Below are 24251 nucleotides of genomic sequence, written 5' to 3'. Positions count from 1 at the left end.
CGGGAGAGCCTCGGGTTGTTTTGTTTTTTTTTAACGGTTCACCTGCCGCTATTTCCCGAACTCCAAGCAGTTCTGCCAGTTTCTTTTCTCCCGGGACTGGGACAGTTCCGGGGGCGCGGTCTGCTGGGGGTTGTAGTCCGAACGCTCCCTTTTCTCCTCTAGAGGGCGACGGAGCTCCGAGCCGGAGAACTACAACTCCCAGAGGCCCCCGCGCCGCCGGGAAGCCGCGCCTGCAGGGCTGTGGAGGCGGAGTGAGTCGCTGGCTGTGAGGGGCGGTCTGTGCTGTCCAGAAGCAGGGCCTTAAGAGCTGCGCCCTCCGGGTCCATGTGCTTCCGGCCAGTGCCGCGGAGCGTGAGAAGCGAGGGCCAGGAATTCCGGGGGCGCGGCGAGTGTGCAGCCCTGAGGTGTGAGACTGGAGCAGGCCGCGGCGGGCCTGGCCTCTGCCTTTTCCGGGGAGCCGCCTCGGGAAGGGCTGTGGGGCCTCTCCCTCTCCGCCCGGGACGACTCGGGATACCCCGGAGCCCCCGACCGGCCAGCTGAGGCGGCGGCCGCCCTGACGTCCCAGGATTCCGGCCCTGCGCCCAGGCGGGCCATGAAGAGCGACCCCTCGGCCTCCGCAGCCCCATTCCGGGGCCTCGGGGGGCCCCTCCGGAGCAGCGAGCCTGTGCGCGCCGCCCTGGCGCCGCCGCCGTCCGTGGCTCTGCTGGAGGAGGCGGCCGACCTCCTGGTGGTGCACCTGGACTTCCCGGCCGCGCTGGAGACGTGCGAGCGGGCCTGGCGGACCTTGGCCGCCGAAACCGCGGCCGAGGCGCTGGCGGGCACGTACGTGCTGGGCTCGCTTCCCTTCCCAGTACAATTGGGGAGGGGCTCAAGACCTCAGACCCTCTGCCTGTCTCGCCCAGGTTGCACCTTGGTTTCATTAGCGATGCCCCTCGGGGCGCTGGGCTGCTCATCACGTGCCCATTCTACAGAGCAGGAAACAGGCACTGCACAAGGAGCAGGCAAGAAGTGGTCAGGTCGTGTGAGAGGGCTTCCTGGGAGCCCACAGCCAATTCTTTGCTCCCTGAGAAGCTCCCAGGGCCTCTGCAGAAAAGCCTGACGGGAAAGTAGAACGTGTGTTAAGTGTTACATTATATCAGGAAGTGGGAGTTCAATAAGCAGGTGGCAAAGTCCTGTCCTGGGTGCCTGGTCTTTGCTGCTGCTGGAACCCGGGGACCGGGGACCAGGGCAGGAGCCGCTTTCTGGTCCTGTTGAAGGACTGGATGCTCTTTCAAACACCGCAGGCCTCTTCTGGCAGTTGAGAGTATTATTTCTCAGTGCCTTGTTAAGCTGCGGTAGTCAGCCCCAGGGAGATGGTAGATAGAATAGTCAAAGCTGACCCCAGGGAAGAATGAACTGGGGAGCCCCGGGCCTGGCGTTTTTGGGGGATTAGGTGGGGGCTTGGCTTGCTGCAGTGTGTAATGAAAGTTGTGCTTCTGGGTGTCTGGAGGTTCCTCACTAGGTGGTGCCCACGTGTCGGCCAGGGAGTTCCTTTGCGTACACTCACATCGCTTGCCGCCCATTTCTTCACTAAAGAAAGCCTTAGTTCCAACTCTTTCCAGCTGTATACCCCCCCCTTAAGATGATCCCTTCAGTTCATTTAAACCTGATATCCCCCCCAGGAGTGGATGTGATTCAAATGATTGGGTGCCTCCCTCCCACATGGGAGGTCCTGGGTTTGGTTCCTGGTGCCTCCTAAAAAGATGAGCAGACACAGAGCAGACAACGAGTCCAAAAATTGGGGGGGGGGGATGGGGAGGGGGAGAAATAAGTCTTTTAAACCCAAAAACCTGATTGCACCTGAATCTAAAGATGGGTTGGGCAGTGGTGAATTTACTTCCAGGAGGTTTACAGGAACTTTTAACTCCTGGAGGAAGGGGTGAGCCCAAGACCATTTCTGAGGCCTGCCTGCACACTGATGAGGAGAGGTGATGGCTGCTGAGTTGGGAGCCGGGGAAGAAATGTTCCAGGGTGGAGGTGGGAATGGACATGGGAATGGAGGGAAACCACTACAAAACCCTAACCGGTTTTTCTACTGACAGCTCCTTGGAGGTGAAATGCTCCCTCTGTGTTGTGGGGATCCAGGCCCTGGCAGAAATGGACCGGTGGCGGGAAGTCCTCTCCTGGGTCCTTCGGCATTATGAGGTTCCTGAAAAGCTGCCCCCCAAAGTCCTGGAGCTGTGGTAGGTCCAGCTGCTGGTTCATTGGACCTGTTCAGGCACAAGAGGGTTTTCAGGTCCTCCCCTGAATTGGTTCCTCATAGCTCCTCTTTCTCCCTTCCCCACTGTTCCCTTTTGAATCTGATTTTGAGAGTCTTCAGATCTCAAAACACAGCACTAAAGGATGAAGAAGGAAGAATTTAGTAGTGTACTAGAGGAAGAGGGGGTAGGGGTCTAGGAGGAGTGAAGTGGGATGGCAGAAATGGAGTGTGTCAGAGCTGAGAGAGTGTCCTGCTCCTTCTTAGGAATTCCCAATTCTTCCTGGTCCCAGGAATCCCTAATGCCTCCTGGTGTTGGCATTCCCTAGGGAATGGCTGGAGGACAGAGGGCAGAGGTGGAGAGGAGAAGCGGAGAGGTTTTGGAGCTGAGCCAGCTGTGGAGGACTGACTTTTTGTCCTGGGATTGGGTTGTTTGGGCTGCAGCATTCTTTTATACAGCAAGATGCAAGAGCCTGGAACCATGCTGGATGTGGTCAGTGCCTGGCTCACAGACCCAGACAATCAGGGCCTTCCAGAATACAGAGCGTTGGCAGACCTTCACCTGCAGCGGGTGCTGCTGCCTTTGGGCCGCTTGTCGGAGGCTGAGGAGCTGGTGATGGGCTCCGTGGCCTTTGGTGAGGAACAGCGGCTGGATGCCCTCCAGGCCATTCACACAGCGAGGCAACAGCAGGCCCACGAGCTCCCAGGCTCTGAGGAGGCCCCGAAGCCCAACCAGGCAGGTAGGATATAGCCCCCCACCCCTGTGGCTTCTGGAAAGTGAAGCTGGGCTTCCCCTGGACCTCGGGGTCCATCGTGACAATCCCAAGAGCTTGGGAGCAATGCTGTATATCAGTTACTTTTAAATCAGACCAGGGAGCCTGTCGAGTTGCTTAATGAAGCCAGGCCCAGGCTCTCTGAAGTTGGCAGTGGAAGGAGACCCTCCACGTGGGGAGGTGGTACTGGGTCCCAGAAGCTTCACTCTGTCTCCCGAAAGCCACTGTCCGCTTGGGGTCCTCTCTCTGGATCTTCTGTCTCCTCCATTTCGGCCTGGCTGGGACGTTACCCCTTCTTCAGATGCTGGCCCAAATATAGACACAGCTGAGATATGCTGGAAGATAACCAATGGAAAATAAGAAACTGACACGATTGCCTGATAACTTGACTTAGGAGATAAAGATGACTTCCTCAGCCTAGGGGTGGGGGGAGAAAGGGAGAGGCCCTGCCCTGCCCAGCGTCCCCTCTGCCTTCCCTTACTAGAGCTCCTAAGTGTCTTCAGAGGCTGATGTCCTCTGCCTTCACAGGCAGCCGGCCTCTGTCCATTAGCAGGTGGTTTCTTCAGGAAGACCGCTTCAAGACCCAACACCACACGCTCAGCTAGCGGCCTGCAAGGGCCCGTGCACAGGGGTGCAGGTGCTTAGTTAAAAAGGAATCTTCAAGGTCCTTTATGCCACATCCTTCCTCTGGTCCTTGAGTCCTTTTCAGCTCCTTTTCCTTAAGTGATCGCCTCCTCTGTGCTTGAATGCTTCCATGAAACTCCTCAGAGAATAGCTGCAGACCAAAACGTGGGGGCCTCCCTGGCCTGCTCTGCTCAGGCGTCTTGTCTTGCACATTTGCCCATGTGACCCTAGGAATCCCCCCGTTTACACAGACAGGAATGCCCCTTCTTCCCCAGGGGATAGTTTCCTCGGGGTCCCGGCACCCCGACAGCCCTGCCTTGCCCCAGGCAGCACACTTGACTGCTCCCCACAGTTCTGTAGGAGGACTCTGGCACTGTCTCAGGCAGGCCGGGTTCTGGGACAGTCCCTCGGGCTGCCCGAGAGCTTGGGCCAGACGTCTGCCCCCAGGATGTGCATGAGGTTTCCTTGTTCCCTCTGGAACTAGGGTCAGGGACCTGCTGGGAGCCCCGAGCCAGTGAGGGGTGGGGGAGGGGCCAGCCAGGGCCCCACGAAGTCCCACTGTTTGTTTTTTTTTCCTTAGGTATTTGAAGTACAACTTTATACTGATTCTAAACATAAAGGAATGGGACTGACAGTAACAAACAAGACCTCACCACTGGCTAATGTGGTGTGGCTGTAGCAGTCTCATATTTGAAACTCAAAAAGGAAACAGCTGCCTTCCAAAACAGTTAAATATACAGGTCCAAAAAAATGAAGGCATTTTTTTTTAACTGCCACATTCACTCTGAAGCTCGTTCATCTCCTTCAGCATCCCAGAGATTAAGCACATGATCTGCTTAGGAATATAATAAAGTGGCCAACATGCTGCACCGCTGACCTCACAGGACAGTCGCCTATAAAACTAGACTTCTGATGCTGGGCTCGGGCTTCGTTTCCTCACAGGTCATCATCCTCATCCGGCTGAGCCGTTGTCTGAGCAACCTCTAAGTCATGTTCATACCGTGCTGCCAAAGCCTGGGTCCATGACAGCCTCTGGGGGGCGAGCACAGGCATGGCAATAAGCTCCAGGTTAGGGTCTCCAGTCAGCTTTCTCTCGAGCCAGAGGAAGGGCTTTTCAAAGTTGCAGTTACTTTGGGCAGAAATGCGATAGTACTGAAGATTCGGCTTTCATTCAGAGACAATGGATTTTGCCTTAACTTGCCTGTTAATATCCACTTTGTTGCCACACAGCACGATGGAGATGCTTTCACAGCTTTCACACACTTGTCCCAGATTTCTATGCCAATTAGGCACATTCTTGTAACTAACTCTTTTTTTTTTTTTTTAAAGATTTATTTTTATTTATTTAATTCCCCTCCCCTCCCCCGGTTGTCTGTTTTCTGTGTCTTTTTGCTGCGTCTTATTTCTTTGTCCGCTTCTCGTCAGCGGCACAGGAAGTGTGGGCGGCGCCATTCCTCGGCAGGCTGCTCCCTCCTTCGCGCTGGGCGGCTCTCCTTATGGGTGCACTCCTTGCGCGTGGGGCTCCCCTACGCGGGGGACACCCCTGCGTGGCAGGGCACTCCTTTGCGCACATCAGCACTGCGCATGGGCCAGCTCCACACGGGTCAAGGAGGCCCGGGGCTTGAACCGCGGACCTCCCATGTGGTAGACGAACGCCCTAACCACTGGGCCAAAGTCCGTTTCCCATTCTTGTAACTAACTCTTGATATTACATCAAACGTTATAATGGCACATTGGGCTGGGATATAATGGCCATCTCTCAATCCACTGAACTTCTCCTGACCAGCTGTCTCCCATACGTTGAATCTGATAGGTCCTCTGTTAGCACAGAACACGAGGGGATGAACCTCAGCACCCATGGTGGCCACATACTTCTCAAATTCACCAGTCAAATGATGTCTTACGAAAGTAGTTTTTCCAGTATCACCGTTGCCAACCAATACAAGTTTAAACTGAGCTTGGGCTTCTCCTTGGGCAACCACCGTGATGGTGTTTCCAGAGGCATTTCCATGCCTCTTCTGGCTGATGGGCAGTCCTACTGTCTTTTTTAAAAGATTTTGTTTGTTTCTCCCCACCCCCTCATTGTTTGCACTTGCTGTGTCCATTGTGCACAGTCTTCTTTTTTCTTCTTTTAAGGAGGCACTGGGAACTGAACCCTGGCCCTCCCACATGGGAGGGAGGTGCCTAATAGCTCAAGCCACCTCCACTCCCTGCTTGTTGTGTGTCTTATTGTGTTTCCTCTTTGTTTCTCTTGTTGTGCCAGCTTGCCATGCTAGCCCATTGTGTCAGCTCGTTGTCTTGTCACCTTTAGGAGGCACTGGGAACCAAACCCGAGACCTCCCATGTGGTAGGCGGGAGCTCAATTGCATGAGCCACATCCACTTCCCTCTACTGTTTTTATTTTTAAAATTTATTTTTTACTTCTCTCCCCTTTCCTCCCCCCTTGTCTGCTCTCTGTGTCCATTTGCTGTGTGTTCTTCTGTGTCCGTCTGCATTCTTAGCAGCAGCACCGGGAATCTGTGTCTCTGTTGTGTCACCTCACTGCATCAGCTTTCCGTGTGTGTGGCGCCACTCCTGGGCTGGCTGCACTTTTTTTGTGTGGGGCGGCTCTCCTTGAGGGATGCATTCCTCGCATGTGGGGCTCCCCTACGCAGGGGACACCCCTGCGTGGCATGGCACTCCTTGTGTGCATCAGCACTGTGTGTGGGCCAGCTCACCACATGGGCCAGGAGGCCCGGGGTTTGAACCCTGGACCTCCGATGTGGTAGGTGGACGCTCTATCAGTTGAGCCAAATCTGCTCCCCCGCCTACTGTTTTTAAGTAGCCTTTTTCTTGATTTGGCACTTGCTCATTATTGAAGTCCTTTAACTGTTTTTTGAACCTTTGAGAGAGATGTTTCTGCCCATTCTTGCTGTTTCAAAGCTTCTGTGGTTGGACAGAGTCCTCTAGCATCTTGACTGGGGCCCAGTCTCATTATCTTTTGCTCATATCTTATTATCAAGCTTCTCTTGGTTTACCGGAGTTGTTATGACAAATAACACGCAGTGGTTGGCCTAAACAACAGGAACTTAATGGCTCAATGTTTTGTTTTGGAGACAAAAGTCTGCCATCAAGGTGTCAGTAAGTCCATGCTTTCTCCAAAGTCCGTAAGTGTTCTAGTGATGGCAGGGATCTGTCACATGGCATCCTGTCTGTCTGGCTTCTACTTCTGGCTTCTTCTTCTGTGTCCAGTTATCTCTGCTTGCAAGGACTTCAGCCATATTGAACTAAGACCTCCCTGAATTCAGTTTGGCCACACCTTAGCTAATAAGCATCTTCAAAGGTCTTATTTACAAGTGGGTGAACACCCGTGGGACTGGGCTTAGGGCTTGAACACATTTTTGTGGGGGATGCGACTGAATGTCCAACACTGCTCAAAGCTCAGAGGCAAGGAAGCCGGTCATTGTGACTTGCTCTGAAGTTACACTCTGTCTCTCTGACCAGACTCCTTCTCCCAGAAGTTCCTTTCGCTGCTGATGCTGCTTCGTCGGCTCTGGGACTCTTCAGTGAGCCATGTCTTCTCCATGCCCTTCAAAAAGAGTCTCCTGGCTGCCTTGATCCTCTGCCTCTTGGTGGTGAGGTTCGATCCAGGTGAGTGATGGCGCCTTCCTCCCTCCCCACCCTTGCTGAGAAAAGAATGATACACGGGGCTGGGTCTGTGGGAGCCGGTGCTTTTCAGAGCTCCTGTGGGAGAGCTCTGCTGGGGATGGAGCCGCCTCCTGTGTCACTTCTCCCTGTCTGTTACAAGGAAGAATTGCTGGGCCCAAGCAGGAGTGGGCCCCAGCATCCATGAGAGCACCCATGAGTCTGGAGAACATTCCCTCCACCCTGTTGACCCCCGCCTGACTCCAAGCCAGTTGGTTGTCTGCTTCGTCTGGGATGAACTCAGACTAGAACCTCAAAATAAAATTTTCCTCATCATAACGTTTTGAAATCTTGCCCTCATTTACAATATATTAAATTTTAAATGAAATACTCATACCTTTTGGAACATGTGGAGAATAGAGAAACATATAAAGAAGAAACCAGAAATCACCTGTAAGACTGCTACTATAACGATTACCCTGCAGGCTTTTTCTGCGGACACACGTGTTGTAGGCAGCCTCTCGGGTATCAGTATTCTTTAAAACATGGCTTTAAATGATTAAATATAGTGCAATTTGCAGAAGCTTCCGTCATTGATTTAATAACCCCTTGCGAACATTCTGATTCTGTTCTCTGTCTCACTGTGTAAACTGAAGTGAGCTCTCAAAGTGATGATCGCAAACAATGCTATTTCCTGAGGATTATTCCCTAGAAGTATACGTATGGGAGCTCATAATTTTAGATTATGGTTTCTCCATTTGAGCTATGATCTAAACTTATGGACTTAGATATAGAATAGAATTATTTAACTTTCAAAACTGAAGGGAGAACTGAACGCTTTATTCTAGTCCCTTCAGTTTCTTTTTCTCTTTTTGGTTGTGAAACCTAAGACCCAGAAAGAGAGAGTGGCTGGCTCAAGGTCACACAGTTTGTCTATTTTTAAACTGCTACTTCTGCATTTAATCTTTAGATCTTTCCTGTTTCCTCCATTTCCCTTTCTCTTTTTCAGCTAGCTTTTTTGCATGTCTTCCCTTTGTCCTTTTAGCCCTGCTGCTGAATACTGAGCAGGAATTTCTTCTGAACTGCTGTTTTACAAGAGTCACCAGCTGGCTCTTGGGAACTCTAAGCATAGTTTATGTTCATTCTTGTCTACCCATTGACTTTCTGCTTAGCTCCAGAGACGTACTAAAATTTTTTGAAACCTCTTGTGGTTCTTAAGCTTTTTAGTCTTTTAAATACTGGTCCCCTAAGTGGGGAATGTATGGGGCTGTTTGACCTTGCAATATCCAAGGCTGCTCCAAGCTTCTTCAGAAGCACCTGATGGGTTCTGAGTCTCAGGTGGCAGCAGTGGGAGAGGAAATCCTTCACTGGGCAGCCCTGACTCAGCGGTAGAATTCAGTAGAAAAAACAGAGAATAGATTGTCAATTCTTTGTCTTTAAAAATTACGTTATTTTTTTTCTTTAAAAGAAATAAATGTATATCAGTCACTCAGATAAGGGAAAAAAAAGCGCTAATTCCAGAGAGGTAGAGTTTCCCTTACTTTCAATATAATTATGTATGTTAAAAATAGGAAATACTGTCACATGGCTCAAAGTTTAAAAGGTACAAAAAGGAATGTAGTGAAAAGTCTTTCCCCAGATTGAGCCACTGTTTCTAGTTTTTTTGTATCCCAAAAACTTAAACGAAAACGTAATAAATTTGCATCTTTTCTCAGCAAACTTAAGGTAGGTCCCCATAATTCAAGCGAAGAAAATACATCCCAGAGAATATATGCTAGAGAAAGTGAAAAGTGAAATTCTTTATTGTTGTGTGTGTGTGTGTGTGTGGAACATATAATGTTAAGCACCAAAATATTTTTTACAAGTCTTCAAGTCGGTAGAGTTTCTAAGGGGTGGGAGATGGGGCTGAGTGAGGAGTTGAGGAGTGCGAGAAGGAGCAGTCACAAGTGTTCTTTTTCCCTGCAGCTTCTCCTCCTTCCCTGCCTTTCATCCACAAGCTGGCTCAGATCTTCCATCGGATCCGGGAGGCTGTGTATCCTTCCCTCTACCGGCTCCCCGTCCATGACTGAGTGGTCTTCTGGTTTACCGTGACCTCTGCCCTCCCCGGGTCTGCGGACATGGCCCAGTTCTCCTTGTGGGAGTGGGGCCAGCCTAATTCAAGAAAGAGCTGTTCCAGGCAGGAGAACTGTGTGAACTCAATGCCCTCCCCTTTGCAGCCCACTTTGGCTGACATGGGTAGGTAATGTGGAAACACAGTGGGGCCAGCCGGAGGGCACAACTCTTCCAGAACCCTCCCCTTATGCCCAGAGGCCCAGAGGAGCTTGGAAATGGGGAGAAAGCCCATGAAACAGTCCATCTACTGGGCAAGGTCAAGAGGTTGGTTTTCAGGTCAGGATGTTCATGATCAGGGAGATTCAGAAAAACCGTGATGGAGTGACCCCTGACCTTTCACTTTCTTGAAGAATTTTCCTCTGAAAATCACCCAACAGGGCAGCCTTCAGTTAGCCAGAGTAGCAGGTGAGAGGGCCTCTTTCTTCTCCCCTGGGCACCTCTCCATGGACCTGGTCTGGTTGTACGTTGTTAGGCTGTTCCCACGGCCTGCAGTGGGCTGGCAGCTGCTAGGGCCCTCTCACTGTTGAGACCAGGGTGTGGCTTTCAGACCCCGGGTGACTATCGGAACCAAAGTGAGACTGCTCCGCTCTTATCGCTGGGTAATGTGATCTTGCTTGGTGCCTCTTGGTCTTCAGCTCAATTTTCCAGGTTGTCGGTGGCCAAGCCCTGCTCTATTACACTCAGCACCTCCTCTGCCTCCCCTTTCCCTCCTCCTCCCCACCACCCCCAGGAGGGTTTTTGCATTTTGGCCACTGGCTGCTTCACCAGCTTCTGCCTGTATCCTTGCCTCCTTGGCATACACCGGCACAGGTTCCCCCTTCTGTATCCTTGTGTCCTAGTTATGTTCCATTGTTTGTATAATGCACAAGTTTTTCCGCTTGTGTGGCCTTGGGAAGTAGGCCAGCCTCAGAGGCCGATGAGCTGAAAATGGAACTGGGTAATCAGGTGAGTTGGAAGGGGTGCCTCGGGGGTGGCTCACTCTGGGCAGAGGGAAGACATGTTTTATTAATAAAAGCGAAGAACAGTAAGATCATTGGGGGAGGAGGCACTGGGGCCTTGCGTTTTTGTAGCTGAAATGTTTGTGTTTTATGTCATCTTGCAACAAAAATCTTCTATGCTTCCATGCAAGTATATGTGGTAAAACCACTGTGCTGTCAGGTTTTGACAACCTCACGATGGCAGAAGGCTTCCAGCAGCCCCCACTGTTCGGGGACCTAGCTGGTGTTGATGCCAAGGATATCAGGGGTGCTCATTAGCATTGCGTTGGTGGGATTTCAGGCATTGCAGGTCAGCAACTTCTCTTTAGAAAGCTGGGTAGAGAGTAAGTAAACCTCACAGGCCCTGGGGAATAATTAAATCCTGGAAAGGGGGGGAGGCACTCTGGATGAAACAAATCTCTGCTTGTATATATGGGTTTTTTTGTTTTTTGTTTTTTTTACGGTACCCGGGACCAGGGATTGAAACCGGGACCTCGTGTGTGGGAAGCTGGCACCCAACCACAAGCCACATCAGCTTTCCTGAGTTGGCGTCACTGCTTGTTTTCCTTGTTGCTCGTTTCCATTTCTTCAGGAGGCACCAGGAACTGAATCTGGGAATGCCCATGTGGGAGGCAGGCACCCAACTACTTGAGCCACATCTACTCCGTATATAAGCTTTTAGTAGAATTTAGAGCCCTGGGGAAAGAATGGGAAGCAGTTAAGCGTTGAAATTCCTCCTTTAAAATGATTTCTCTGAAGTTCTGGTCCTGTTCACGTCTCTGGACAAAACTCTTTCATGGCTCCCATTGCCCATCAATAAAGTCCATTATTTCCTTCATGGATTTTAGGCTAACGCCTTCCACTCTGTCCTTATCCCCACAGCCTCCAAACACCCAGCTCGTCACTGTTGCTGGTCACTGTCGTCTGACCACTGCATTCTTCACAGCTCTGTGCTTTTAGCACGGGCCATTCCTTCTGGAATGCCCAGTCCCCTTTTGCCTGGTGGCTTCCTCAGCCTTCAAGATGCACTCAAGGGTTACCTCGAGGAATCCTTTCCCAATGCCCACTGCTTCCAGCCCCCCGTGTCCTATCCCTTCTGTAGTAGTGACCCCGTGGGCTCATTATTGTGGAGTTCTTTGTTGCCGCCAGTAATCGGGAGCCCTTTGAGGTCGAGGAATGTGGCTTATTGCAGGTGCTTAAGAGTCAGATTCAGGTCCCTGACAGGTCCCTGCTCTCCCACTTAGTAGGTGTGTGATTGTTCTGAAGTGACTTAACCCAGCTCAGCCTCAGTGTTCTCACCTGTCAGTCGGTTCTCATCTCATAGGGATGTGTTGATGAGTAAATGAAATGCTTACGGAGTGCTCAGCACGCTTGCCTGCCCCAGCAAGAGCTCCTGTGAATGGCAATGTCAGCGCCCCAGCTGTGTCCCTAGGCCCAGCAGCTGCCTGGGAGCCAGCAGGTGTGCAGGATGTGTGGATGAATGAATCGGTTGAGATGGCATGATAAGAGGTCCTTGTGCTTTCAGGGAGTCTGAGAGGTTTTGTGTTGTGAAACCCCGAACATAAAGAAGACCTGATTCTGGCCAACTCCTTTTTCTGTATCTCCCCTGAAGTTCTCCAGTTTTGTTCTGCCTTCAGCCCTCCAGGTTCTGTTTTACACTCTGCCTGGTAACCAGGCCCAGCCACCTGTCTAGTCAGGGGAGGAACCTGGAACCCAAACTGCCCTGATGACCTTGACCTTTTCTGAAGGTGCAGGCTGAGGTCAGAGTAGAGGGAGGGCTTCCTTGTTAGGCCTTCGTGGTCTGATACGGAAGCCTCTAGCCACAGGTGGTTTTTTTGCACTTGAATTGAGGCTAGTCCAAAACGAGATATTCTATAAATGTAAAGTACACACCAGGTTGTGAAAATTTAGTACTTAAAGAGAAAAAAGCAAACTCAGTAATTTTTTATATTGATTCCATGTTGAAATGATAATATTTTGGATATATTGGGTTAAATAAAATACGTTATTAAGATTAATGTCACCAGTTTCTTTTTACTTTTCTGATGAGGCTGCTCAACTATTTAAAATAGCATATGTGGTCCTCATTTCATTTCTGCTGGACGGGGCTGTTCAACACGCCCTGCGTGCACCAGCAAAGGCAGGAGAGGGTGGAAGGTGGAGAAGAAGCACTTGCACGGTGGCATGCTGTAGGCCGTCGGATCTGGAAAGAGTGCGCTTTACAGCCTCATTATTATTTTTTTTAATTAATGATTTAAAAAAATTTTTTTATTTTTAAAGATTTATTTGTATTTATTTCTCTCCCCTTCCCCTCCCCCACCCCCAGTTGTCTGTTCTCTGTGTCCATTTGCTAAGTGTTCTTTTTTTTTCTTTGTCTGCTTCTGTTGTTGTCAGCGGCACTGGGAATCTGTGTTTCTTTTTGTTGCGTCATCTTGCAGTGTCAGCTCTCCGTGTGTGTGGCACTTTCTTTCGCGCTGGGTGGCTCTCCTTACAGGGTGCACTCCTTGCGCGTGGTGCTCCCCTACATGGGGGACACCCCTGCGTGGCACAGCACTCCTTGCACACATCAGCACTGTGCGTGGGCCAGCTCCACACGGGTCAAGGAGGCCCGGGGTTTGAACTGCGGACCTCCCATGTGGTAGACGGATGCCCTAACTGCTGGGCCAAGTCCGCTTCCCTCCTTATTTTTATTTTATTGTGGTAACATATATATTTGTATAAAATAAAATGTGTCACTTTAACCGTTTTTGAGCATACAGTTTCCGTGGTGTTAATCACATGCACAGTGCTGTGCCGCCGCTATCCATTAACAGAACGTTTCCATCACTCAAACAGAAACTCTGTACCCATTAAGCAGTAGCCACCATCCTCTCACCCCCTGGCCCCTGGAAACCTCTAATCTACTTTCTGTCAGTGTGAAGTTGCTTGTTCTAGATAGTTCATGTAAGTGGAGGCATACAAGATTTGTACTTTTGTGCCTCGTTTATTTTACATAATGTAATGTCTTCAAGGTTTGTCCAGGGTCATTCCTTTTTATGGCTGAATAATAAGCCCCTTTATTTTCCAGGTAAGGAAATGAGACTCAGAGAGGTGAAGTGATTTGCCCCGAGTCACACAGCCTGAATAAGACTGAGGTCTCCTTTCACCACACCATGATTTCTGCCTTGTGCAGAAGTCCTCACTCTGGGTCACTCAGCTGGGTGGCCGCACTGAAGTTCACTGTCAACGTGCAGACCTGTTGGGGAGGGCTGATGTTCTTGTTTCCTGGGCTGCTCCAAGCAGATGCCACAGATGGCTCAGTTTAAGCAGTGGGAATTTATTTGCTCACGTTAGCGTCCAGGAAGGTGTCCAACTGAAGGATCAAGGCAATGCTTTCTTCCTGAAGACCGGCTGCCAGTGATCCTTGGCTCCTCTGTCACATGGCGAGACGGGTGGCGGCGGCTCTTGGACTCTCTTGTCCCTTCTGGGTTTTGTTGATTCCATGCCTTTCTCTCTTTTTGTCTAGATTTCATTCTCTTATAAAGGCTTCTAGTAGTAGGATTAAGACCCATTCAGATCGAGGTGGCCCAAACCTGAACTCAAGTAGCCTCACCAAAAAGTGCTACTTAACATGGGCCTACACCCACAGGTCTTTCTGGGGTATTTACAGCTTCAAACCATCACAAGTGACTTTGGATTTGTTGATTAGTTCTATAAGTTCTGAGAGACCGCAACACAAAATGGAAATTTTTTTTTAAATTAAGGGGTGCTGAGAAGAGCAGGAACGGCTGTGACTTTTCTGTTCTGTGTTCGGATGGGAGGCTGGGAGGGATGGGGTGAGGTGGAGAGGAGAAGTTAGGCTCCTGTGGCAAGTGCAGGGGTGGACGGGAGGCAGCGGAACAGATAGTGCTGGGAGGAGGGCGCAAGGTCTGCTTCTAGGGAGAGCCTTTAGGGAACCCCCCAGACACGTATATGTCTAGACCATTTTAATATTTTTTTCTCATATTGTACAGAATTCAAAAGTTACAGAGGCTGTTCATGGAAAAGGAAGTCTTTTCTCACCTGTTTTCCGTTCCTCAGGCTTCTGGTTTCCTGCTCCAGGTGTAGCCACTGTTGCTGGTTTATCCTTTCAGAGATACTGCCTGATGTGTAACTCTTCCTTCCATTACACAAATGATTGTATGCTACACGCCACACACACTGTACCACAGTTGGCTTATATTTTTCTTTCTTAATTTCATCAATCTTAGAGGTTGATGATGTAGCGATGTGTCATTTAAAAATTTTAAAAACAATAAATTTTTATTATAAGAGAAGCTGTGGATCTGTGCCTCACTAGCTTTTTTTTTTTTTTTTTTTAAAGGAGGTATGGGGGATTGAACCTGGGACCTTGTACATGGGAATTCGAAGCAGGCACGCAACCACTTGAGCTATAGCTGCTCCTAGTGAGCTCCAGTCTTAACAGCTACATGACCTGCCATTCTATGATGGGATTACAGTGTATAGACCACTTGCCCTTTTTATTTATTTACTTACTCCTTTTTATTTTCTTTTTCTTTTTAATATATTGAAATCTCTCCACCCTCTCCAAAGCTTACAAGCACAGCAGCCCTGAGTTTAAGATGGAGGTGCCCACCAAACCTCTTTTCTGTCACTTCCCAGCAACAGCAGGCGGCTCCGCCTGCTCAGTCACTGCCACAACCGCAGTGGGGAGAGCAGGACAGGCTCTGTAACCGTCTGGACGTTGGGCCTTTTCTGAATCTGGCATGGCCTCAGGCAGCCTCTGCCATCCAGGTGAAACAGAGAAAATGGCAGAAAGAGGGAGGCCTGACGCTAGCTGCACGCAGGACGCCCACCTTCTACCTCACCCTCTCCTTTCCCCTCTTGAGTGCGAGGCCTCGGGGCTGCTGTCCCCCAGCCCTGGCACGCACGGGGGGCCTGCGTGATGCTGCTGATTCCACTGACTGGCCCAGGCTGCCAAGGCCTCCCTCTCACCGCCTTGGACCTTAATAAATGGAGTGCTCCTAAGCAGACGAGAGTCCTGTTGCTCCTCTCCTCGTGGAGACCTTATGTTGGGACTCTGAGGAAGCTAAATTAAAGGGATTGGTCAGCCTGTGAAACCCCTCCCTGTGCTATTTCTCCAGCTGTGGAGTAGGGATCCAAGTTTTGTTGGCCAGCTTCTGTGGCCTCTGGATGAAAAACAAATATTTTCCTTGTCTTAATGCATATGTGTATTCTAGGAGATTTAGAAAAGGCTTGAAAATTACATAGAAAATATGGGACTTCTGGTCCTACCCCTCAGAGATAACAACTTTTGATGTTGGTTGATTTTCTTAGTTACATCCAATCCTCTTGGCAAACCAAGAGGCTCAAAAACCTGTAAAAATGGCAGTTTGTAGCCAGAATGGTTTGTGCGTGAGAGGGACTAACAAACCCAGCTGAAGTGAGTTGAAGCGAGCTAGGAAGGAGGCTGCGGGGGCGGCTGGGGGAGGCGGGGGCGGCTGGGGGAGGCGGGGGCGGCTGGGGGAGGCGGGGGCGGCGGCAGACTGCTCTGTGGTGGCTGAACAGCTCGAGGGTGTCAGTGGAATTGTGGGGTGCCTATGCTCACCAGAGGGTCAGCTCTGAACACAGCAGGGGTGGGGTTGGGATTTTATGACCCACTTCTAATTTTAATACTAACCTAAGCTCGTATCATACCATCTCCCACCTCATAGTTTCCAACAGACTCTTTTTTTTTAAAAAAAAAGATTTATTTTTATTTATTTCTCTCCCCTTCCCCCCCACCCCCCTGGTTGTCTGTTCTCTGTGTCCATTTGCTGTGTGTTCTTGTTTTTGTCTGCTTCTGTTGTCAGTGGCACGGGAATCTGTGTCTCTCTTTGTTGCGTCATCTTGCTGTGTCAGCTCTCCGTGTGTGCAGCGCCATTCCTGGGCAGGCTGCACTGTCTTTCACGCTGGGCGGCTCTCCTTACGGGGCACACTCCTTGCGCGTGGGGCTCCCCTACACGAGGGCACCCGTGCATGGCAGGGCACTCCTTGCGTGTATCAGCACTGTGCATGGGCCAGCTCCACATGGGTCAAGGAGTCCCGGGGTTTGAACCTTGGACCTCCCATGTGGTAGATGGACACCAAGTCCGCTTCCCCCAGCAGTCCCTTGGAGACATTTAGCATCCGCCTTGTCACTTTTGTACCATCTGAGGTCAGGGTATGATACGTTAGATTAGGTGGGGACTGGCAGGCATAAGATACTATTCAGAGACACAGTTGAAGCAAAAAAGGATTTTTGCAGAAGTATGTCAGTACAAAAAAGACACAACATTTTAACAACATCCACGTGATTCCTGAAGCAGAGGTTTTGTGGGCAGAAAATCAAATTCCTTATACTGTAACCAGCAGGTTCTCATCCTTGGAGATGTTCTTGAATTTACCTCTATATTAAGTCCTAGAAAAAATATTTACTTTCATGTAAAAGGCTTGTTTTCCAAATGCAATGGAATTAGCCAAATGCATTCCTTGCTTGTGTGCTTGCTCCATCCCTTACCTTGCCCATCTTTCCCGGTCAGTTTCCTTTGCTGGTTTCTTTCTCTCTTTCTCTTGGCTTTTGAACTTGTAGTGAGTGAGCCCTCAAGGCTCTGCCCACAGATCTCCTCCTTCATGCTTGCCCCTGGTGAGTTTTTCCTCTTCCATGGATTCAGCCGTCCCCTCTGTTTTCTTTCGTTGCACGTACTTTGAGTGTAAGGTCCAAGAAACCACCACCTACTACGAGGTCTTTATTTTTTTTAAGGATTTATTTTTATTTATTTCTCTCTCCCCACCCATTGTCTGCTCTCTGTGTCCATTTGCTGTGTGTTCTTCTGTGTCCACTTGGATTCTTGTCAGTGGCACCGGGAATCTGTGTCTCTTTTTTTTCTTGTGTCATCTTGCTGTGTCAGCTCTCCGTGTGTGGTGGCGCCACATCTGGGCAGGCTGTGCTTTCTTCGCGCAGGGCTGCTCTCCTTACAGGGCGCATTCCTTGCGCATGGGGCTCCCCTACGTGGGGGACACCCCTGCGTGGCAGGGCACTCCTTGTACGCATCAGCACTGCATGTGGGCCAGCTCATCACACAGGTCAGGAGGCCCTGGGTTTGAACCCTGGACCTCCCATGTGGTAGGTGGACGCTCTATCAGTTGAGCCAAATCCGATTCCCTACTACAAGGTCTTGAAGATGTTTCCCTACATTTTTTTCTAGTAGTTTTATGGTCCTGGCTTTTATATTTAGGTCTTTGATCCATTGTGAATTGATTCTTGTATGGGGAGTGAGATAGGGGTCCTCTTTCATTCTTTTGGTTATGGATATCCAATTCTCCCAGCACCATTTGTTGAAGAGACTGTTTTGTCTCGTTAACATTAACTTGGTAGGTTTGCCAAAAAACCAGTTGGCTGTATAGGCAAGGGTTTATTTCTGGGTTCTTAATGCTATTCCAGTGATTGATGTGTCTATCTTTATGCCAGTACCATGCTGTTTTGACCACTGTAGCTTTGCAATATGTTTCAAGACCAGGCAGTGAAATTCCTCCCATATTGCTCTTTTTTAGACGTCCCGCTATCTGAATGACGCCAGTTTCCAGCTCCATCTCTGGCCTCTCAGGGTCTAATTATATTTCCAACTGCATATTAACTTTGGACCCACATTTCTTCCTTCCACCCCCCAACTCCCCATGCCCCCCCATCCAGACTTCTGGCCTTTGTTCTTCTTGCTGGTCAGCCTCACTCCCAAGCCCCCTTGGGCCCATCCTCTTCCCTTGTACTTCACCTTCTTGTGGTCTGTCTTCTTCAGATCTCAGCTTACCACTCAGTCGAATTTCTCCTTCTATGAAGCCTTTGCTGACCACTCTCAATATCATAATGATATTTCTCCTTTCAGCCATTTTTCTGGCACTTAATAGCCATGCCATTCCTTTCACTAAGTCAGTAGAAACTTGTATTGTCCTTTAATTGTCTGTGTGTGTGTGTCATATCTTGTCTCTCTAGATGGAAACTTGTTGTGGGGCAGGGACCATGTCTTCTAGTAATAGTAATAACAGCTAACACTCGTCGTAAGGTACTTTCTGTGTGCCAGGCACCACTCTAAGCACATACATGTATTAAATATTGGCTCTCATAACAAGCCAGTGAGGTAGGTGGTATTATCTCTATTTTAGAGATGATGAAGCAGATACAGAGAGGTTAAGTGATTTGCCCAGCATCCCACAGCTATTAAGTAGTTGAGCTGGGATTTGAACCCATGCAGACTGGCTCCAGCATTCATGTTCTTATGATCCCTGTAACACCTAGAATGAGGCCACGCAATAAAGATTTGTTGAGTGAACTTGGATTTTGACCTTGGGAATTAGAGGAAGGAGGAAACAGAGGCAGCTAGAGTTGGTGAGTAATACAGGTAAGGTGGAGGTCGGGAGGCGGAAGGACAGCGGCTCTGACATTTGTTTTAGCAGTATTGTTGCTCAGCTCACTGCAGAAGGAAAGAACAGGAGGTGTTCCTTCTCAAATGTACCAGTGATGACAAAGACAGCTTGGCAGGCACCCTTCGGTGTAGATATAAATACAAGCTGGTGGTTCCATCAGATGACTCACAGGCAGAAGCCAAGTTCTTGGTTTCCAGCAGCCTCAGCTGAATCCCAAGGAATGGGCTGCTTTCTCCAAAAGGAAACCTCGGTGTGTCTTTGATCCCCTCCAAAGTGTTGTCTGAGAGTTTTGCCCACCCTCCCAAGCTGGGTAGCTGGGCAGATTGCCTCGTTATCCTACAAGAGCCACCCTGCCCTTTCCAGTCTCCCTGAGCCTTGGGGCTCTGGCAACGGATGGCAGCCTCCACTGAGCAGGCGTGCGCTGCTCTGGAACCTACTGGAGGCTCTGCCCAGTACTAAGAATACTGCCCATGACTAAGAATACTTGGTATTCACTGGTGTTTGGTCCCGTTCTTGTGGGCTTCGTCCTCTGCTGGTGACAATTAGCTGTTCTCCGAGGTGCTTAATGACATGCCCTCTTAATCCTCCCAGGAAACACACATGAAGTTTCACAAAACTCTTTTGGAGCAACAGGACCTAAACCCAACAAATTTTGGCTACAGTGTGCGTGAGAGGCAGTGTGGGATGGTGTCTGGAGTGTGGACCCTGGAAACTTGCTGCCTGGGTTCTAGCTTGGCTCCCCTTCTTTTAACCTTGGGCAAATGGTCTCACCTGAGCCTCAGGTTATCTAAATGAGAGTAATAATAGTATTTCCCAAACAGGGTCAAGAATCATGTGGATGCTCAGATAATGAGCAGATACTCAGTAAGTGCTAGTTATTACTGTAGCTATTAATTAAGTGTGGGATGGGGGAGGGGAAATGGGGACAGGTAGGACCCAGTGGCACACATACACCCTACCAAAAAGGTGGCCTCTACCGATTTCTGGTCCTCAGCATAGGAACCAGGCTTTGCTGATGCAATTTAATTACTTAATAAAGGGCCGAGCATTTTACATATATTCATTTAAGGACATACTTAATTTTTCAAACAGACAGTGCATTCATATAGTTTAAATATATATATATAAAACTATATATAAAGGTCCATCCAGTGTGAAAAGCCTCGCATCCCTGTCCTCCATCCAGCAAGTTCCCTCAAACCCCAGAGCAAGTCACTGCTATCAGGTTTGTATTTCTTTTTCAGAGTTTGTATAGATACAAAACAAATATGGATATCAATTATATTTTCTTTCTTTTTTAAAAAAACAACACTTTTGTAGCGTACGCACACTGTTTTGTACCTTTTTTTTTCAAAGGAGCGGCATGGTTTTGATGAAGATAGAAAATATGTGATTGTAATACGGACTTATGGAAACGGCGCTGGGCTGGTTTTGGTTCTGGCTCTGCTACTAACTTGTCCTGTAATTTTTGAAAATCATTTCATCTTCTTGGGCTTCAGTTTTTTTTCACCTCTAAGATAGGAAGAAGGGTTACTTACCTCACTTCATAATATTGTTGTGTCACATGAGCAAAGGTCTATAAAAAAACCTGGAAAAGTATTATGTTACATTGTCCCGAGTATGACAAGGAGCTGTGTAAAAGCGACAGCTTCCCGCCAAACTGAGGTGGATGCATCAGAACAAAGACAGCAAGTCCAGTTTGGCAAGCTTTCCTTACCAGGGGTCCTCAGCCTCGGCGATGGGAGGAGGGGCAGCATTTCCTGAGCTCCATTGTCTATACTTGTTAGAAAACAGGAGGGGTCGGCGGCGGACTTGGCCCAGTGGTTAGGGCGTCCATCTACCACATGGGAGGTCCGCGCTTCAAACCCCGGGCCTCCTTGACCCGTGTGGAGCTGGCCCACACGCAGTGCTGATGCGCACAAGGAGTGCCCTGCCACACAGGGGTGTCCCCCGCGTGGGGGAGCCCCATGCGCAAGGAGTGCGCCCCGTAAGGAGAGCCGCCCAGCGTGAAGGAAAGTGCAGCCTGCCCAGGAATGGTACCACCCACATGGAGAGCTGACACAGCAAGATGACGCAGCAAAAAGAAACAGATTCCCGTGCCGCTGTCAACAATAGAAGCGGCCAAAGAAGATGCAGGAAATAGACACAGAGAACAGACAACCAGGGTGGGGGGGGAGGGGAGAGAAATAAATAAATAAATCTTAAAAGAAAAAGGAGGGGTCTTTTAATTATAATGTAGATTATAATTATAATTATAGATGTGGAAGGCGCAGCAGGACTTCTAAAGAATGCAGGTTACAAGAGTTACTGATCAGTCACCAGTTCACCACCCGTTCCCAGAGGTTTGCCTTTTTAACTACTTAAGAATACTGCTGCAATTTGGGGAGGGGGAAAGAGCAGGAAGGGTTGGGGGCAAAAATGCAAAGTCATACCACATACATACATGTGTTGTATATATGTATATAAATATACATATATATACACGTATATATATGAAATAATGAAAACACTAATATTAAATATTTTTAATTTAATTTAATTTAATATTAATTAATTTGTTTAATATTAATTAATTTATTTTAATATTAAATATTTAAACATGACAATCTTTTTCCTAAAGTAGATGCTAATATTTGAAATAGATGCATGGCATAGAAAGGTTAAATCGATTTTTTACGTGTGCATATAGGCACATTTAGCTAGATTACTAAGTTAGATTTAAACAGGCCACTAGAGACCTGCTATAGGTGACTGTTCAAAATGACCAGGTACCAGGCCAAAAACCAATATGCCCTCTGCTTTACCGCTTAGTTAGGGCCCATGGGCAGAGGAGCGTGATGGGGTGGGGAGAGCTGTGAGTGGGGAGCTGGTAGCTAAAGGCAAAGCTGGAGTTCCATGGACTGCGGAAGGTGAATCTACTTTGAAAGACAGGCCAGAGCCCAGGACAGGGGGACAGGTGCAGGTGGGTGAGTTTTTGATGAGCACTTGGATTTTAAAAATGGATTTGTAAGGCAATACAGCTAGGGTCAAAACCAAAACAAAATCAAACTGACCAGAGTGAAAAAGTGCCTGGGTCCTAGTGCGCTCTGCTGCTCCATGAAGTGACTGGACCTTATTTTCGGGTTCATTGCACATTCCTCATTACTTATTATACTTGTAAAACATGCAGTGCTGATTACTCACTCAAAAAAAGCATACTGAAAAAAAACCTCACGAAAATAAAATAATTACACATCTGAACATGAATACCCATTCATGTTTGTTTATTATCCACACATCTGAGCTCTACAATTTTTCATTTAACATTATCTTCTATTCAGCTTCCACTATTACCCACTTTTACCAAATTGTAGCCACGTAGCATTCCTTCCTAGAAGGTTTTGGCCATTTCTGTTTTTTCTTCAAGTGTTTGCTAATATAAATAGCACAGCTTGAAACATTTCATATGAAAGTGCTCTGAAACCACGAGGTACTGAGTAAACCAATTACGATAACCATGCTATAATTTTCCTTTGGGGTTATTTATTAAGATGGTTTTCCAAAGTGGATTTTCAGCATCCAGGGACAGAACAGCTTTCTGGCTCTTACAATGTGCAGTAGGGATGTGGTCCAGAAAGAACGGATCATTTTACCACACCAGGAGCCATGTGTGAAATATCTGAAAAAATGAGACAATTCGGCCAATTGTTTCAATAAGCAGTAGGAGAGAACTATCCAGTACAGTGAAGAATTAACTAAGGTCAGCATACCAAGGCCTCAGGGAGGAGATGATGACCCGACTGCCTTATCTTGCCTATGGTGCCACTTTATCCCACACAGACCTTCGGTGCTTTTTAGGGGCTGGCAGCTGAAGACAGTGGATACCTGATCTGTAATAGAGCCTTAGGGCAGCCAGGTTAGAGGCCGAGGAGCTTGGACTTTAATCTAGCTCCCGGCCAATCTGAAGAAGGTGAGTTTTCTCCTAGTCTCCCAGCGTAGGACAACAGAATCACCAGTAGCTGACTTGGGTGAGAGAGCACCTCCTCTGGTGCCTTGGTTTGGACTTTTCATGGCCTTGAAACTGTAAGCTTTTACCCCAAATAAATCCCCTTTATAAAAGCCAACCCATTTCTGATACATTTCATCGGCAGCCCTGTGGCAAACTGAAACAATCATGAAAACTGCTTTCCTAGATGATTGATAGAAACGATCTCACCTTTCAGGGCAGACTCGTACCTGGGGTATGGTTCAGCGTTTTATGCCATCACTGAGAATAGGACTCCACAGCACAAAAATTCATTAAAAAGAAATACGCTTGCATATAGTCATTGGAATGTGGTGGGTGTAGGGTGATGTCTTTACAAGACTTGTGGGCCTTAAAATCATGCAGTATAGGTTGTTGCTTACTCATAAACGGTCTGGATTTGACCTCAGTTTCTCCACCTGCAAAAAGGGGACTAAAAATGTGTCTTTCTGTCCAAACTTCTACTCAGGGAGAAAGGCATTAGGGATAGGGATGAGATAGGGAGGAAGTATTAATGAGAGATCGAGATGCCCCAAGCTAAATAATATTGAGAAAGCTAAAAAGCCAAATTTATATATATATCTCCAAATACTCTGAAACCACTCTTCCTCTTCTTCTTCTTTTTTTTTTTTAATCTCCCTGGAACCAAAAGATGCTATTTTCAGCATTTATGGTGTAGTCATGGCTCCCTTCAGCCCCCAAACCCATAGAGGAAAGATGAGGAAGTCCAAGGACATCGTCATAATGAAAGGCATTTAAATGCCACCATTGTCACAATAATGATCATTGTTATCATCTTCATCATGAGATCTTAAGAGCCTGCTCATAGCATATTTGCTGCTTCACAAAGATAAAAAAATCAATTTATTCAGCAATATTAATTGAGCCCCTTTGATGAACTGGACTAGCAATTTTTGATGGGGAGGGCACTAAGATGAATAATACATCCCCTGCAATCAAGAGGTCTGCAGTTTTAAAGAAACCTTTAAATATATGCACATGTGCACACACAACTATAATCCAAAGTAGAAAGTGGTAAACGCTATGGGAGAAGTAATAGAATATGCTTGGGGGGGAAGGGGATTGGAAGAGAAATAAATATACAGTTAATCCTAACAATCCATTACGAAGCATTTACCATGTGTTTATACAGTTAGCTTAATCACGATATTCAATTTTCATGACCTTACATTATAAGAGAGACGTCAATACAGCTCATAATCTCTTAAGTACCAATGGGTAGAGCATGTCGCATTTTCTAGAAGCTCACAACACAAAAAGGAAAATGTGTGAATGGATGATCAGCATAACAAATGGCTACACAGATAAAGAAAAAACCGTTCACATTCTCTACCCGCCAGTGTCCAGCACGTCTTAGGAGTGGAAGCAAAGGCACATCTCTATCTGTGCTGGAATCCTGGAGAGTGAGCATGCCTGGTCCAAGCAGCCCTATGTAGCAGCGTCCCAAGAAAAAGCTGTGAATT

The 24251-nt window shown here is 48.2% G+C and overlaps 1 protein-coding gene and 1 pseudogene across 3 annotated transcripts; one reads left to right on the top strand and one right to left on the bottom strand.

Annotated features, from left to right (window-relative positions):
- The first annotated feature begins 215 nt into the window (after positions 1-215).
- PEX26 (peroxisomal biogenesis factor 26) lies at positions 216-13092 on the top strand. Of its 3 annotated transcripts, XR_009182047.2 has the most exons (6): positions 256-822; positions 2082-2222; positions 2681-2976; positions 7117-7263; positions 9223-10314; positions 10824-12364. XR_009182047.2 is itself a non-coding variant. In XM_004452336.4 (5 exons), the coding sequence occupies exons 1-5, from the start codon at positions 593-595 to the stop codon at positions 9324-9326; spliced, it is 918 nt and encodes a 305-aa protein (XP_004452393.1). In that variant the 5' UTR covers positions 216-592; the 3' UTR covers positions 9327-13092. The 3 variants fall into 3 exon arrangements, 2 of the variants coding, with proteins under 2 accessions (XP_004452393.1, XP_023442833.1); XM_004452336.4 differs by having other exon boundaries at positions 216-822; positions 9223-13092; XM_023587065.2 differs by having other exon boundaries at positions 219-404; positions 9223-13092.
- LOC139437053 (GTP-binding nuclear protein Ran-like) lies at positions 4570-5738 on the bottom strand (annotated as a pseudogene).
- Positions 13093-24251: the final 11159 nt, after the last annotated feature.

Source organism: Dasypus novemcinctus, chromosome 20, assembly GCF_030445035.2.
Source record: "Dasypus novemcinctus isolate mDasNov1 chromosome 20, mDasNov1.1.hap2, whole genome shotgun sequence".
Taxonomy (NCBI): Eukaryota; Metazoa; Chordata; class Mammalia; order Cingulata; family Dasypodidae; genus Dasypus; species Dasypus novemcinctus.
The sequence above is the reverse complement of the archived record's forward strand: the minus strand, read 5'-3'. Positions and strand labels throughout refer to the sequence as shown.